Source organism: Cervus elaphus, chromosome 1, assembly GCF_910594005.1.
Source record: "Cervus elaphus chromosome 1, mCerEla1.1, whole genome shotgun sequence".
NCBI lineage: Eukaryota > Metazoa > Chordata > Mammalia > Artiodactyla > Cervidae > Cervus > Cervus elaphus.
The window spans coordinates 96166434-96182973 of NC_057815.1; the positions used below are offsets into that span (position 1 = coordinate 96166434).

Sequence of the window (16540 nt, forward strand, 5' to 3'; positions counted from 1 at the left end):
GAGTTACTTCAGTTGTGCCGGTTCCGTTCAGCCGCTCAGTCGTTCCTGACTCTGCAACCCCTTGAACTGCAGCATGCCACACTTGCTGTCCCCTCTCCCCCAGCATTTGCTCAAACTCATATCCACCATGCCATCCAACCCTCTCACCCTCTGCCGGTCCCTTCTCTTGCCCTCAATCTTTCCCAGCATCAGCATCTTTTCCACTGAGTCGGCTACTTCAGGCTGCCTTTTTTTTTTTTTTTGCTGTCTTAGAAGCTTAGATAGGCAGTCACATCAGCCAATAATTTCACTGTCTTAAGGAGTGAGGAAGATCAAAAGTAGTTCTTATTATAAAGAGAACCATTTACCTTTGCTTGCCAGAAATTTATTTTTTTTAAAAAAACCACAGGGTTGACCAAGTAGCAACCTTGCTGAAATTGACTTCTGACCGTGGGTGCTTTCTCCTTCGGCTACCGAGTTTCCACATGAAACTGACCTAGGACACAGCTGGGCCGTAAGCGGGAAGGTCATCCAGGCAATGGCTGGCAACCTTAGGGGCAGGGCGTTAGCGTGCCCGGGGCAGAAAGGTACCCACTTCTGGACCCTGCTCCCCGGCTGCCCCGCGTGCTGAGGAGACAGCGTCACGCAAGGTCCGAGCCCCCTCAGACCTCAGCACGCCTTGGCTTATGCCCTGACTCCCACGGAAAGGCACTTACCTCCTCAAAGGCAGCCACACTTCAGCCAGTTTGATAAATGCAATTTTAAGAGAACAAAAATCCTAACAAACCAGACCAAGCCCTACATCAGACAAACTGCACACAAGAGGTGAACAGAAAGCTTCCTGGAAAGGGAAGAGGTGTCCGTGAGGAAGGGAGCCAGGCGGAGGCTGCCGGGAGCCCAGCCCGTCTCCCTTTCGGCTCCTCCGGCGGAGCGGCTTCTGCCTGCGCGCCCAGGCGCTGACCCGGGCCGGCTCCGGCCCAGCAGGGAAGTCCTAGCAGGGTCCGCCGGCCCCTTAGCGGAGGCTGCTGCTGCTGCTGGCCTGAGAGCTGCCCATCCCGGGGTGCTCCGGGCTGTGTCGGTTCTGGAAGGAAAGGAGGGCAGAGGAAGAGGAGGCGGCTCTCCCGAGGGCCTGGGCGAGACAGGGACTCACGGGCTGCCTGCACGGGCTGCCGCCATACCTTCTTCTTCTTCTTCTCCTTCTTCTTCCTCTTCCTCTCAGGGTCCTCTTCCTTTTTCTTTTTCTTCTTCTTGTGATCTGAATCAGATGGCGTCTCTGTGGGAGATACGAGGTGCCCGTCACAGGTCGGGCCCCAAATTCTGCTCCGCCAGAACTGGGATGCAAGGATAACCCCTAGTCGGGGGCCACCGCTTCTGTGCACGTGACCAGGACAGTTCAGAGGCACCACTGAAGCCCTGGCCCGAGTTCCCACCTGCCCAGGGGGGCCGCTTATGTCAGCTTCTTCTCTAAGGAGAAGCGGGGAGTCCAGGGCTCGTGATGAACTTAACTGAGCTTTTAACTCAGGAAGGTCAAACCAGATTCAGGGCGCACGGCTTCCTGGCTCGGAAAAGAACGGCTTCTTACCTGGGGGGACGGGGTCCTGGGTGCGGCTCTGTTTGTGCTTCTGCTTATTCTTCTTCTTGGGCGGCTGAATATGCATCAGGCGGCACTGCTCCGGCAACTGAAGGAGCGAAGGAAGGGCTGGGTGAGCAGAGGGCAGAAACCCCCCTTCCCATCACCTGCTCTGCTCCCATCATCTGCTCTGCGCAGTACGTTAGGGAGGGACAGACCCAGGAGGAACACCACTGCAAAGGCTTCGGGCCGCCCCCCTGGCCCCCTGCTCCCCAGGAGGGCACGCACCGGGCCGGTGTGCAGGCGGAAGCCAGCTAGCATGGTCCCTGTGATGGGATTGAAAGAGCCCCCGAGGATGGGGGGCTTCTCAATGAGGGAGCGCAGGCTGCTGTTGTCATGGGAACCAGGCAGATCAATCATGCCCGGCAGGTCGGGCAAGAAGTTGCTCAGCTTCTCCTTCACTTTCTTCCCACAGAATTTATTATAGGCGTGCTCCAGGCTGTAGTGCGTGATCAGGTTGGTGCTGCCCGTCAGCTCGGTGCTGCCTGGAGGAACGGAGAAGAGGAAGGAGGAGAGTGAGTTCCCAGACGCTCAGTCGCGTCTGACTCTGCGACCCCTGGCCTTCACTGTCTCCCGGAGTTTGCTCAAATTAATGCCCACTCAGTCGCTGATGCCACCCAACCACCTCATCCTCTGTCGCCGCCTTCTCCTGCCCTCAATCTTTCCCAGCATCAGGGTCTTTTCCAAGAACACAGAATTTTTTTTTTAATTCACTGACCTAGAAGGGAAAGTAAAAGACCATATTTTAACCTAAATAAGGAATCTTTTAAGTTAGAATTACCAAAAAAGAAGTTATTTTTGAGTAAGAAATAACAAGACTAAATAATAACATACAACAGACACTAAAAATTCTGTACTATAGAATGGAAGGTTGGAATGAGGAGAAAAAACAGGCAAAAATCCAAATAGGGCAGCGGTGGAAACTGCTTTAACCCAATGAAGCAGACACTCAGTCTAACCAGAGTAATAATGTATACAGTGCTTATAATCTGTGCTAAACATTGCTCTGTGTTTCATCAATATGCTAACGAGAAATTATACTTTTGGCTGTGACCAGAATAATATAACCTCACAGCTCAGCTACAGCCAAGCTTAAGGCCGACTATAACCCAGGGGTGTGAGTGTATTGCTTCCTTTTTTAAACTAGCAAGAAACTCGTCACCTTTACAGAGAAAAACAGATTTTTCTAGCTACTGCTGGTAACTTTCGTTACCACCACCTTCACTTTTACTCTTCTTATAATACCAAATATGACAGCTCTGCCTAGAAGAAAGAAACGTTTGATTAGAAGTTGGGCAACTAAAATTGTAATCCCTTATGTGCCTGTTTCTGCTTATCTATGGAATACAGTAAAAGCTATCATAATTACACTTAATTTTTTTTTCAAGGTTCAAATAAAACATATTGAAAAGTATAAAGTGTGTACGTGGAAGGCATCATCGGTATAAACATTTCATGGCTGACTTTCTTCAAAGAACTGCTGTTGTTGCTCTTCAGTCACTAGGTCATGCCTGACTCTTTTTGAGACCCCATGGACCACAGCACGCCAGGCTTCTTCCCTGTCCTCCACTGTCTCCTGGAGCTTGCTCAGACTCACGTCCACCGAGTCAGTGACGCCGTCCAACCACCTCATCCTCTGCCGCCCTCTTTTCCTTGTGCCTTCAATCTTTCCCTAGCGTCAGGGTCTTTTCCAATGAGCTGGCTCTTCGTATCAGGTGGATGCGTACTGGAGCTTCAGTATTAGTAAAGCTTCAGCTTCAGCATCAGCCTTTCCAATGAACATTCAGGACTCATTTCCTTCAGGATTGACTGGTTTGGTCTCCTTGCAGTCCAAGGGACTCTCAAGAGTCTTCTCCAACACCACAGTTCAAAAGCATCAATTCTTTGGTGCTCAGCCTTCTTTACGTCCAACTCACATCCACACATAACTACTGGAAAAACCACAGCTTTGACTAGACAGACCTTTGTCAGCAAAGTGATGTCTCTGCTTTTTGGTACGTTGTCTAGGTTTGCAGTAACTGTCCTTCCAGGGAGCAAGCGCCTTTTAATTTCATGGCTGCAGTCACCATCTGCAGTGATTTTGGAGGTCAGGAAAATAAAATTTATCACTGCTTCCACTTTTTCCCCTTCTATTTGCTATGGAGTGATAGGACTGGATGCCACAATCTTAGTTTTTTTGAACGTTGAGTTTCAAGCCAGTTTTTCCACTCTCTTCTTAGTAATTTAACTAGGGTCCAGTGGTGAGGGTAGAAATATCTAACCTACAATTTCATAGTCTAGTTATGATGAACACTCAGGGTACAAATGACAAAAGTGACTTGTTTATAATCATTCACTTGAGAAAACTCAGCTTCTGAGCTATCAGCCCACTGAGGGCTGAGAAAAATGCCTTGTTCATTCATGTGTCACTGGTGCTCAATAAACATTAAATGAACAAGTTATTTTTCCTATTGACAGGCCTAACCCTATTCTATTCCCTTGTCTTCCACGCCAGCTGTCTCTGGAGTGGTCCATGTAATGGCAGGAGGCTCAGGGACCCAGTACTTCTCATATCAGCACTGCCTCCTTCTGTTTTTCCCCACTTTGTGGTTTTTTTAAATTCTTTAACCTAAAAGAGTCCATCCAATGTTCCGTTTTGCCCATCAGTTCTATGAAGATGATTTATAAATCTCTCTCCTCATTCCTGACTCCACTCCTGAAAACTAATCTTCCATTTCCAACACTCTCTTAATTAATTCATTGCAGATTCAGTTTTCTTTCTTTCCTTTTTCTTTTTGGCTGCACCAGGAGGCTTATGTGATTGTAGTTCCCTGATCAAACCCCTTGCAGAAAAAGTATGGCACCCTAACCACTGGACTATCAGGGAATTCCCTTGATTTTTTTTTTTTTTTAAACTCGAAAAAATCTTCCCCACCTCTCTCATGGTTCCTTTATTTTAGTACATGGCACCTGTATTCTCCAGATATCTTTAGAAGCTGTACTCAGTTCAAAAATCTTAACGGTTTCCCATTCCCTCAGGAAAAAGCTCAAATTCCTTCGACTTGTATTCGTGGTTGAACATATAAACGTCTTACTGAAACATCACTAGCTGGGATCAAGACTGCTGGGATAAAGAGCAACAACCTCAGATAGATGACACCCCTCTAATGGCAGAAAGTGAACAGGAACCACAGAGCCTCTTGATGAGGGTGAAAGAGAGTGAAAAGGCTGGCTTAAAACTCAACATTCAGAAAACTAAGATCATGGCATCAGGTCCCATCACTTCATGGCAAATAGAAGGCGAAAATGTGGAGGCAGTGACAGACTTTATTTTCTTGGGCTCCAAAATCACTGCAGATGGTGACTGCAGTCATGAAATTAAAAGACGTTTACTTCTTGAATGGAAAGCTATGACAAACCTAGACAGCATTTAAAAAAAGCAGAGACATCATTTTGCCGATAAATGTCCATAGAGTCAAAGCTATGGATGTGGGATGAACTGAAAGACAACCTCGAGACTAACATGTCTAAAATGACTCTTGATTTCCACCTCCTCAAACTTGTTCTTTCCTGACCCTGTTATTCAAGCCAAAAATTCGAAATCATCCTCAATTCCTCTCTCCTCCACTTCTATACTCAATCCTTCATTCCTGTCAGTTCTACCTCTAACATTTATCCTGCATCCATTTATTTCTTTCCTCCATTGCTATCGCCTAGAACAAACCACCACTTTCCTGGACCACTAAGTAGTAACGTTATTGAAAGGGGGATTTTTGCAGAAAGGAACACAATAATTAATTCAGCTATTTCACTACCTACTTTGCATTATTACATTCAATAGTCACAGCTGACACACCTGTAAAGTCTTCTTCAGCACCATGAGTTTCATTTTCACTTTCCATATCAGAAAACAATCACTAAGATTTTTTGTCTCTTTGTTGCTCTAATAGTCCCATTGTATGAATCAGAACTATATTCGGAACAACTAACATCTTCTGAGACACTAGTAAATATGCTGCTCGGACAATAAGAGAAAGTATCTGCATAAAATTCACTGAAAAAGTTTTCTTCACTCAAAACTTCATGATGTGTCATTTTTTAAAATTTTATGAAAATAAACTTATGTTTATAAGGTACACAAGGTTGGAATAAACACCTAACAGAGCAAAATGTGAATGATAATGTCAATCATATGTTGTATAATGAATCCTTGATCAATTTTAAGCTCTAACAACTTCCCACGGTGATGTTAATGGTTTCACTCTAAAACATATCTTGACATGATTCTGGTCAATAACATGCTAAAATCTAAATGTCTAACACAGGCCTCTGCCTACCACTCTCACTTTATCTCCTACCACTCCTCTGTTCACTCAAGTTCAACTGATCTTCTGTCCCTCAAACATTACAAGATTTTTCTCACATTGGGGCTATTGATTTCAATTTTTTTTTTGTATCCAGTTATCCCTCCTCCCACTCATAAATGGCTAGCTCTTTCTCTGAGCTTACATTTTAACTCACTCTAAAGTTACCTACTCAGAGAGAGCTTCTCTGATCACTCTAGCTAAAGCAGTTCGGCTCCCTTAAATCTTTATCACATTTTTTCCCCCCTTACAGCCATAACTGCTATGTGATTTCACCCTGTTACCTTTTGCCTCCTCCATGGGCAAAAGGAAACTCCCAAACAGGCAAGGATCTTGTCAGCCTTTTTCACAGCTGTATCTTCAGTATGTACAATACCCCTTGGTACACAGAGTAGGTGCTCAACGAAATAATTTTCTGAATCTAAGAATCTGGATAAATTCTATTCACTTGTTCCAAGAGATGAGGAAAGGACCAGGCTCAGAGAAAAAAGGAAGGCAACATGCACCAAACCAACAGGAATTCGGAAGCAGATTTGGAACTAGGTCCGCAAGAATGTTAAATCAGGACTCTCAAATTCCAAACTCGAGCCGCTCAGTCGTGTCCGACTCTCTGCGACCCCATCGACTGTAGCCCGCCGGGCTCTTCCGTTCATGGAATTTTTCCAAGCAGGGATACTGAAGTGGGTAGCCTTTCCTTTCTCCAGGGGATCTTCCCGCCTGAGGGATAAAACCCAGGTCTCCTGCATTGCAGGCGGATTCTTTACCGTCTGAACCACCAGAGAGTAATTTTTTGGGAGTTATAAAACCACCGTCAGGGTCAGAGGCAGGGCGGAGAGTGAAAGGCGGCCACGGCGACCCATTCTTCTCATTCCCAGTCCATCCCGAGAATTCCTGTCGTGCCTTTGGCCGAGAATTCTCAGTCCTTTCCGACACAGAGCTCCGAAATACCCCCAAGCGCCCCGCGGGCTACCCCTCACCTACCTCGGCGGCTAGGAGCCACGCCCAGCCCCACCTCGCGGCGATCTGATTGGCCGGCTTCGGCCGGGCCTCGCACTCACCTGGAAGCTCCCTCATTAGGTAAAAGGGGCCGCAGCCTGCCGCCGACTTGTCGCTCCCGGGAGGGGCCGAGGCGGCGGTCGGGGGCGGGGCCGGGCCCGGCCCCCCGCCCGGAGGCGGCGGCGGCGGAGGGGGCGGCTTCCCGGGTCCGAAGCCGAGTGCCGCTGGCGGAGGTGGCGGATCAGCCTGGGCGCCGAACAGCGCCGTGAAATTCTCCATCGTTCCCTCCGCCCCGGCGCCGTCCCGGTGTCTGGCGTCAATGATCCTCATTGGTTAATCTTTTCACGGGGTACCGCCCTTTTCCTCCAGGGGCCGTTTACCATTGGATTGCCTCTGGCCCTGCCTACCTTCTTCCGGCAAGTACTTCCGTCGCCTTCTGAGAACGTCCCGGAAATACTCCTTAACTTTATTCTGCGAGGCCTCCGCTCGCCGCAATCGCTTAACCAATGAAATGACTTAGGTAGAAAAAACGACAGCTAGGTTAGCCAATAACATATCAAATCCCTTGCTCACTTTCCTTAGCTGCCGTAGGGGCCAATCAGAGATCTAGTTCCGGGCCCAGAGGCGGGGTATCTGACATTCGGCCCAATGGAAACCTTCAATGGTGAGAGAGGCGGGACCAGACCTACGGAAGCCGAAGAGAGCGGCCGGCGCCTCGGGGGGGCCGGAAAGATGGCGGTCCTAGCGCCTTTGATTGCTCTCGTGTATTCGGTCCCGCGACTTTCACGATGGCTGGCCCGACCTTACTACTTTTTGTCAGCCCTGCTGTCTGCTGCCTTCCTGCTCGTGAGGAAGCTGCCCCCTGTCTGCGAAAGTCTCCCCACGCAACGCGAAGACGGCAACCCGTGTGACTTTGACTGGGTGAGCGACCCCCGCCTCAGGACCCCACGACCTTGACTGTCCCCGCCCTGGTGGTCGCTGTCGGGAGCCCCGAGGCTGACCGTTTTGAGAACGCCTCAGGTTCCGAGCCTCTTAGCGGACTTGCCAGACTACTAAGTGTAGGGCGTGGGTTGTCATCGAGCCTAAACCTCCTCTTGTTTAGGGTGAGAAAGCGGCCGGTTAGCTCGCCCAACAGTCTGAGCTTTCTGCCTTTTGAGTCCAAGCTCCTTCCCACCTCCCAATCCATGCTCGACAAGAGTCCTCCCCAAACTGGGCACCCGCACTGTCTTCGTGTTGCTCGTTATGTAAAGCCTGTTGAGGGACCGGTGAGTTGTAGGAGGCAAGTTGTATGTGTAGTATTCTCGTTTTATTGATGAAGAAACTGATCTTGGCGTGGATAGGATACTCGTCCAAGGTCACACAACTAGTGAGCGACGATGATTTGCAACCACTAGGCCATGGTAAACAGCACACAAGTCTTTTCTTAAAATGAACAGTCTCAGAGGGAGGACTGTGTGCTGGGCCCTGTGCCGCATACTGGGGATGTAAAAATAAATAAAACTGTTAGGCTTACTGAAATGGAATTGTAAAAAAATAAGTTGTAAAGAAATCTGTCTCAAGCCTCTTGCAGTCCTTCCTGAGCTGGAGTGGAGGGACCACTCAGAAAAATAACTTGAGGGGCTTCCCTGGTGGTCCAGTGGTTAAGATTCTGCACTTCCCTTGCAGGGGGCCTGGGTTCCATCCCTGGTCAGGGATGTAGGATTCTGCTTGTTTTGAGGCAAAAAAAAAAAAGGTGTAAAATAAGTTGAAGCTCTCTGCCCTCTGCTGGATAGCCATATACATGTTTTTAGAAAAGACAGTCACCTGAGTTTTTGTCTTTTTTTTGAAAGCCCGAAATGAGTCTTGATCTTGAACAGAAGCTGCTTCCTTACTTTTATTCTTCATCCCACAGTTTTTCATACTCTATCCTGTCCCAGTGTTATTAATTAGGTCAGATGTAGCCATCTTCTTCAAAAGATCCTATCCCACTTGAACCAAAATAAGACTCAAACATGTAAGTGGACAGAAATAAAGATTTTATAAAAGGGACTTTTTATGCAATTAATTTCTCTGTGTACTCTTCCCTAATTATATGCAAAATATTGTAAGAATTCATGTTTTCTTTTTACTCTTTTTTTTTTTTTAAACTATGTAGTACTTTTAACTGTTTTCCTGGAAAATCTGTGTTTTACTCATTTACCCTGGTGATTTGAAGTTACAATATATTAAGGTAAATAGTGTTAGCAAGGATGTGACTTCCCTGGTGGCTCAGCAGTAAAGAATCTACTTGCCAGTGCAGAGACTTGGGTTCGATCCCTGTGTTGGTAAGATCTCCTGGAGAAGGAAATGGCAACCCACTCCAGTGTTCTTGCCTGGAAAATCCCATGGACAGAGGAGCCTGGCAGGCTTCAGTACATGGGGTCGCTAAGAGTCAGACAGGACTCAAGTGAGTAAGCACATACACCCACAACCTTTGAATTTGAGTAAGGGCCAAGTATTAGATAACAACAAGGAAGTAGTGTTAATTTTGTTAGATATGATAATGGTGTTTTAGTTTGTTTTAAGAAAGAAGTTCTTATCTGTAAGGCACCTGTACTGAAATCTTTACAGTTGAAATAATACAGTTGCAATTTGCTTTTAAGTTTCTCCAGCAAAAGAAATGGGTAGCGTAGATGAAATCTTCGGCCATACTGGCAAAATATTACTATTGAAACTGAGTATTAGGGGTTTACTAAGGTATTGTAGGAGGTGGAAAATAATTTTCCCTTTACCCTTCTGAAGTCTTGCTTGAGACTACTGTAGTAAAAGATTAAAGTCAGTTAAAATAACAAATTTATTAACATGTGTAACTTGTGTACATGGGATATACCCAGGGAAAAACCAGTGACAGAGGCTTAGAATTCCAGCTTATATGGCATCTTCAACAAAGAACATAAATTTGTGGAGAAATGACAGGATGAAGACAGAAAGAGTTTTAGGTTTGCAGGAGACAAAAATTGGAAAGGTAAACTAATGGTAGATAAAGCCTCGTTTGTTACATAGCTCACTCTGGTGCTATCTCCAGGCTGATAGCATCTAAAGTAATCTTCCAGATTAGTTTTGTCCTTGGTAGAGAAGGTAAATTTTTGTCCTACTCTTAGACATGTAAGGGAAGGGGATGGAGCTTTTCTTTATTCTACTTCTCCTTAGTTGTCTTTAGACTCAAAATAATCCTTATGCCAAAATGGCATACTTGGGAGTGGCATATACTGCCACCCTTCAGTATCCTCTCTGATTTGGTGTATGTTTGAAAACTTCCTTAATAAACAGTTTGAAACAGGGCTACACTGGTTACTCAGACAGAATCCACCTGTCAGTGCAAGAGACGCAGATTCGATCCCCGGTCAGGGAGGATTCCCCTTGCTGTGGAGCAGCTCGGTCGGTGCTCACAGCTGCTGAGCCTGCGCTCTGGAGCCTGGGGGCCGCACCCACTGAGCCCACTTGTGGCATCTACTGAAGCCACGTGCCCTAGAGCCTGTGCTCCACGACGAGGGAGGCCACTGCAGTGAGCAGTCCGTTCATCCCAACAAGGGAAAAGCTCACCTAGCAACAGAGACCCAGCACAGCCAAAAACAAATACAGATAAAATTATTAAAAAAAAAAGAAAGAAAGTTTGAAACAGTGAATAAACAAGCAAACAACCAAGGGAGCTCTTGTTTATGCAGTTATTCTGGAACCCAGTCTCGTCCTGTCTTCTCCTGATGGCCTTGAGATCGTCCCAGCATCATGCCAGCAGGGGGAGAAAGAAAGCTGTCCTGCAAGGACGTGCATCCCCTTTCTTAACTGCCTGGGCACAGAAGTGGCGTGTCACTTCTGCTCACAGTGCGTGTGAGCTGGAGTGCTGGTCACACAGACCTCCCTAGATGCGGAATGTCCAGCAGGAAAAGGAAGTGAGGTCTGGAGTATACGTGGCTGATCTTTACCACAGACTCATTCTCTGTCTTTAGAGTATATTCCTTGTAGACCTGTCTTTGGTCTCCTGATTGGGCATAATTCTCTTTTTAAAGCATCTTTCCATAATTATAAAAGCCACTTTTAAAGCCAGTTTCATTCTTGAAAACTCTTCCTAATTTCTACTCAGAATATTTAGTAAGGTTTGTCATATTCCCTATCCACCCCCCCCCCCCCAACTTTCGATGTCCATTTCTAAATCTAGTCAGTTGCTTTTTGTTGGAGATTGAGGCTAAAAACCTGGGTCTCTGATTGCTGGCCGTAAATTGCAGTTAATTGGTTCTGTCTGAGATGATTTGGATCCTGCATGACTAAGAGAAAGGAAAGCCTCAAACCCCCCAGTCTCCAGAAGGCCCTCCCCTGTGCAGTCTCTCACAAAGTCCTTGTTACGCGTCTTTGCGGTCTTCACTCTGAAGTTACCTCGTTTGTGTCTTGTCATTTTTATTGTCTGTCTCACTTAACTCACATGGAACTTCCCTTCTAGAAGGTGAGAAAGAACAGTAAACTAGTGGTACTTAAAAGTACCTTTGAGAGGTTTGAAAGGACTCCTTCAGCTCTCAAATTTATTCAAGGTGCATGGATTATCACTGTGAATATTAGGTGGAGAGGAATGTTTTAACTTAAAACCAAACAAATGGAATAACCGTCTGTTGTATTGATGGATATGATTGAGAAAGTTTACCTGGAAAAGTTTCACTTTACCAGGTCACACTGAGTTGATTGTGGTATCTTACAGTTTGACACCATACACTCTATGTAACTCTTTCTTACTTCTTATCTTCTTTAGTCCTCAGTCAGGGGAGTCCGTGCTCCCACGTTAAGTGCTTTGCTGAAAGGCAACAAGCAGTTTGTGGTAGGGGTAGAATTGGAACCTGGGTCTTCTGACTGGTGTTTTCCCCACTACCCCTTGTGCCTGCTAAGTCACTTCAGTCATGTCCGACTCTTTGCGACCCTATGGACTGTAGCCCGCCAGGCTTCTCTATCCATGGGATTCTCCAGGCAAGAATGCTGGAGTGGGTTGCCATGCCCTTCTCCAGGTGATCGTCCCGACCCAGGAATTAAACCGCCTCTCTTGTGTCTCCTGCACTGGCAGGTGGGTTGTTTACCACTAGCGCCACCTGGGAAGCCCACACTCTCCTTAGCTGAGTCCGGTTGTTTCTCTCTGTTACGGTTCCCGGTTTGCATCTCTGTTGGTTTTTCTCACACATGTGGCTCCCTAGTCACCGCAGTCCTTTCCGTCCATGGCCTTCCTGACGCTCTGACTCTGTTGCAGAGAGAAGTGGAGATCCTGATGTTTCTCAGCGCCATCGTGATGATGAAGAACCGCAGGTCCAGTAAGTGGCACTTCCTGTGTCTCAGGCTCTCGCGGTTCGGACCGACGACCTCTGGAGTCCTTCACTCATGCTACGAGCGGGGCATTATTTGGTGAACTTGTCCCTCATTCTGTGCCAAGGCTGAATTTGACCTTAGACTTTTATCCCCTTCCCCCCTCCCGTTTCAAAGTGTTCCAAGGAGAGGGACCAATAGTAGAGCATGGGAGCACGCAGCCCAGCCTGACCTGACACTTCTGTGTTTCAGTCACCGTGGAACAGCACATAGGCAACATCTTCATGTTCAGCAAGGTGGCCAATGCGATTCTTTTCTTCCGCCTGGATATTCGTATGGGCCTGCTTTACATCACACTCTGCATAGGTAAGGAGACTGAAGACTTGGTTGTGGGAACCAGACTCCAGCAGCAAACCAGGCTCTCCATACCCGTCTTCCATAGTTTACACCTCATCAACTGTGTGAGGCTCAGATGAGAAGGACCTACAGAGACTGTAGTTTAAAAGGAAGGGAATGTGTCTCTGTATGTCTACAAAGTGTACTCTTTGGTACTTGAAATCTTTAGGTTGGTTTGAAAGTAAGTCCCCTACTCAAGGCCTTATATGTTTCCTGTGTTGACTTTAAAATGCACAACATGAGAGCTGCAAGTTAAGCTTTAATTGGGGCACAGCAAGGACTGCAGGCTGGGAGACAGCACCTCAGTTAGCTCTGAGAGACCGCTGCAGAGAGGCAGGAGGAGAGGACATTATGCGTGTGATTTTGGCGAAGGGGCAGTACGTGCAGTCAGCATATATTTTTTCTAAAAAGTGTGTGCTAGTCTCACGAAGCTTTCTGCCAGTCACAAGAAACCGTTGTCACCATGAAGGATTTTCTAGATATGAGAAGATACACAAATTGGGCTCATAAAATCAGCTCCTGAGAATATTTAACTATCGGAAGACCTGTCCTGCCAGTTTTTCCCTGAACACAGGGTGCCTCATTTCTGCTCTCCACCCTGAGCTCCTTCAGGGGGTGTTGAAGGTCGGCAGCTGCGGGCGCACATGACTTAATCCTTATAGAGGTAGATGGCAAGTGCCACTCTGTAGGTAACACCTGTGATGTCCTTTTTCTGTGTTTAGTGTTCTTGATGACATGCAAACCCCCCTTGTACATGGGCCCTGAGTACATCAAGTACTTCAGTGACAAAACCATTGATGTGAGTAGCCTTCTTCCCTGTTCCTTGGGTCCCTTGGGGGAGATTTTGTCATTACACTCACTACTCAGAGGAACAGCCGTGCTTCAGAATGGAAGTCAAGGGCACTGGTTCATTGTGGGCTCGAGGAGAATCAAGGGCACGGTGGCTCATGGTGGGGTCTGCAGAGGTGTGGGGAAGCTGAGATGAGGACCTCGGTGCTAGAGTCTGAATCTTCCAGGGGCCTGTGTAGTCCACTTCACCGTTTCCTCTCTGTGTGTGGCAGGAGGAGCTGGAGCGGGACAAGAGGGTCACTTGGATCGTGGAGTTCTTCGCCAACTGGTCCAGTGACTGCCAGTCATTTGCCCCTATCTACGCTGACCTCTCGCTCAAGTGAGTGGGACAGAGGGAGGGGTGGTCGAAATCGTCCCTTCCCTCTCACTGGTTTGGCCTTGGTTTTTGCACACTGCAACCAGAGGCACTCCCGACCCCAACCTCAGATATCTGTATCTCTGCTTCATTGATTCATTCTCTCTCGCCATGTGAAACAATACATTCCGCTCAGGTACAACTGTACAGGGCTGAATTTTGGGAAGGTAGACGTTGGACGCTACACGGACGTTAGTACACGGTATGTGAGGGCCTGGGCAGGGGATCGCTTGGGGGGATATACGCAAATGCACTTACAGAGAACCTTCTGGATCCTGCAGGTACAAAGTGAGCACATCACCCCTCACCAAGCAGCTCCCTACCCTGATCCTGTTCCAAGGTGGGAAGGAGGTCATGCGGCGGCCGCAGATCGACAAGAAGGGCCGGGCTGTCTCTTGGACATTCTCAGAGGTATGTGAGCGGGCAGGTGGTTTGCAGGAGGGTGTAGAACAGGAGGTCAGTTTGGAGCCCACCCTGGGTTTGATTCCTAGTTCTGCTACTTGCCCACAAGCTTTGAGAGTGTGAACTATTTATTAGGTCTCATTCATGGATTCATTCAGCAAATTATTCTACCATGTGTCAGACATGCTAGTAGTAGGGAACGATTATTAGTTAAGATTCAGTCTCGGTGGCTTTTGTCCTTATAGTCTGTTTCCTTGGCAGTAAATTGGAGAGGGCAACATTTAGCTTACAGGTTTTGTTTTGCAGATTACATTAAATAATGTAGCTATAATTCTTGGCACAGTGACTGGCACATAATAGGTAAATATTAATTGACTTTTTCAGGTACCCATAAAAAGGAGATCTGGGTTAGATTCCTGTCCTTTGCTTCCTCCCTTTCTAGACTGTAAATACAATTGACCCTTGCACAAATGAGTCAGAACTGTGTGGCTCTGCTCGTGTGGATAATTCTCAATAGTAAAAACTACAGTACTGCACGATCCATGTGCTTGGTTGAGTCCACACACATGGATCCACAGATTGGGAGGACTGGTTACGGAAGGCTGACTATAAGTTATAGGTGGATTTTTGACTGCAGAAGGGTTGGTGCCCCAGCCACACTGCTGTTGAAGGTCAGCTGCACTTCTTCCCAGATGCTGCTCTCCCCTCCGACTTCAACCCTGATGCGTGTGTCCGTTTTGCACAGGAGAACGTGATCCGAGAATTCAACCTGAATGAGCTCTATCAGCGGGCTAAGAAGCTGTCAAAGGCTGGCGATAGGATCCCTGAGGAGCAGCCTGTGGCCACGGGGCCCACTGCTGTGCCAGATGAGGAGAGCAAGAAGGACAAATAGGATCCCTGCTGCAGTCCCAGGCACCTCGGAGGCTCTGCCCTTTCTGTAACCACAAGCCTTGCCTGAGGCCTGGGCCTTTTATTTATGTTTCCCCTGTTTGGCTGTGCCTAGATGGGGCAGGGTATCGCTTCTGATTTTTAAGAGGCATCCAGGGTGATGACAGGTACCCTCTAGGAAGGCCCCACTGTTGCGGCCGGCTGTTTTACTGGAAGGAGGGAAAGATCTTGTCTGGTGGAGGGAGAAGGCTTACCCTCCAAGCTGGGCCAGGGCGTCAACTGCTGTGTGCTGCCCGACATCTCCATCAGGCTCTGGTCTCATTATTCCTCACGGTGGTGCCACGCAGCCTACTTAGACTAGATTAAACCCTAACATAACAGGCCAAGGTGCAGAGTTAGTGCTGAGATTTTCCCTTCATGGAATCTTACTTCTTTAGGCCCTTCTGGCTTAGTCTGTGGCCTGTATTAAAAAAAAACAAAAGGTATAAGCCTGTGACCTGTCCCAAGGAAAAAACCTTTAACCACAGACTTTTCTCTTTGAAGATTACTGAATAATCTACCTATTTTATGAAGATCGGGAGGAAGGGGAATGGAAGTTTGAGACTTCCTTTGTGTGGTGGGCCCTGGAGGAAAAAGCCCCTGGCCGGGGGCTCACCTAACCCAGCTGCACCCTGCCCACACCCAGTTGATGGTTTTGCTCAGTAAAGAGACTGATAATTAGTTTTGATTGTGCCTTTGTGTGTTATTTGTGCATTAGAAAAGCCAGGCAATTGCAGAGGACTTTTTCGTGTTCTTCATTTCAAAGGCCATCCTGGTGCGTTCATCAGACGCTCGCACAGGTCCCCAGGATTGTGGACAGCTGCTGACTGTCTGCAGGTTTGGGTCTTCCCTTTGTCGGTGTTAGTCGCTTAGTCATGTCCGACTCTTGCTTCCCCATGGACTAGTGTGCCAGGCTTCTCCGTCCACGGGATTTCCTTGGCAAGAATACTGGAGTGGGTTGCCATTTCCTTTCTCCAGGGGATCTTCCCAAAGACATAGCTAGGCTCATCAAAATCTCAGGACCTTTGCATGCATTTTAAAATGTTCCTCAAATAGTCTTGATATTACTAACACCCTACCATCCCACTTGAAAATCAATGATGTAGACAATATAGTGAATTTACTTAGTATTTATTCATATTAGTTAATGAAGGATCCTGAATGATTACCGTCGTTAGATCTAAGCAGTTAACTTGGAAGAAGCTCAAAATGAACTGGAGATATAATATTGGCTTGGCTTTAAAGACTAGGAAACAATCCAAGCTTCAAATAAAAACCTTGCCCCCGTAACAAAGTTTACTTAACCCCAGAGTTAAGCTATACACTCGGTCTGGGACTGATCCGTGGGTCCCAGGAGCGAAGTTTTGG

At 47.3% G+C, this 16540-nt stretch overlaps 2 protein-coding genes across 2 annotated transcripts; one reads left to right on the top strand and one right to left on the bottom strand.

Moving 5' to 3' along the window:
• Positions 1–342: 342 nt before the first annotated feature.
• On the bottom strand, positions 343–7414 carry MED19 (mediator complex subunit 19). The gene is made up of 5 exons (XM_043913997.1): positions 7011–7414; positions 1838–2094; positions 1562–1658; positions 1158–1252; positions 343–1060 (listed from the first exon to the last, which is right to left on the bottom strand). Exons 1-5 carry the CDS (start codon positions 7276–7278, stop codon positions 992–994), a joined length of 786 nt encoding a protein of 261 aa, XP_043769932.1. The 5' UTR covers positions 7279–7414; the 3' UTR covers positions 343–991.
• A 170-nt stretch (positions 7415–7584) lies between these two features.
• TMX2 (thioredoxin related transmembrane protein 2) lies at positions 7585–15855 on the top strand. Its single transcript, XM_043913985.1, has 8 exons — positions 7585–7869; positions 12191–12251; positions 12496–12609; positions 13362–13438; positions 13701–13807; positions 13980–14045; positions 14125–14254; positions 14991–15855. Exons 1-8 carry the CDS (start codon positions 7597–7599, stop codon positions 15135–15137), a joined length of 975 nt encoding a protein of 324 aa, XP_043769920.1. The 5' UTR covers positions 7585–7596; the 3' UTR covers positions 15138–15855.
• Positions 15856–16540: the final 685 nt, after the last annotated feature.

What these genes read in the sequence shown, in the direction of transcription:
- TMX2 (XM_043913985.1), top strand. Translation starts at nt 7,597, where the DNA reads ATGGAAACCTTCAATGGTGAGAGAGGCGGGACCAGACCTACGGAAGCC. An exon ending in TCAGTGACAAAACCATTGAT is followed by an intron (nt 13,439 to 13,700) that starts GTGAGTAGCCTT and finishes TGTGTGTGGCAG; the next exon opens with GAGGAGCTGGAGCGGGACAA. An exon ending in TACACGGACGTTAGTACACG is followed by an intron (nt 14,046 to 14,124) that starts GTATGTGAGGGC and finishes TGGATCCTGCAG; the next exon opens with GTACAAAGTGAGCACATCAC.
- MED19 (XM_043913997.1), bottom strand. Translation starts at nt 7,278, where the DNA reads ATGAGGATCATTGACGCCAGACACCGGGACGGCGCCGGGGCGGAGGGA. An exon ending in TCCGCCTGCACACCGGCCCG is followed by an intron (nt 1,659 to 1,837) that starts GTGCGTGCCCTC and finishes TCGCTCCTTCAG; the next exon opens with TTGCCGGAGCAGTGCCGCCT. An exon ending in CCAGGACCCCGTCCCCCCAG is followed by an intron (nt 1,253 to 1,561) that starts GTAAGAAGCCGT and finishes TATCTCCCACAG; the next exon opens with AGACGCCATCTGATTCAGAT.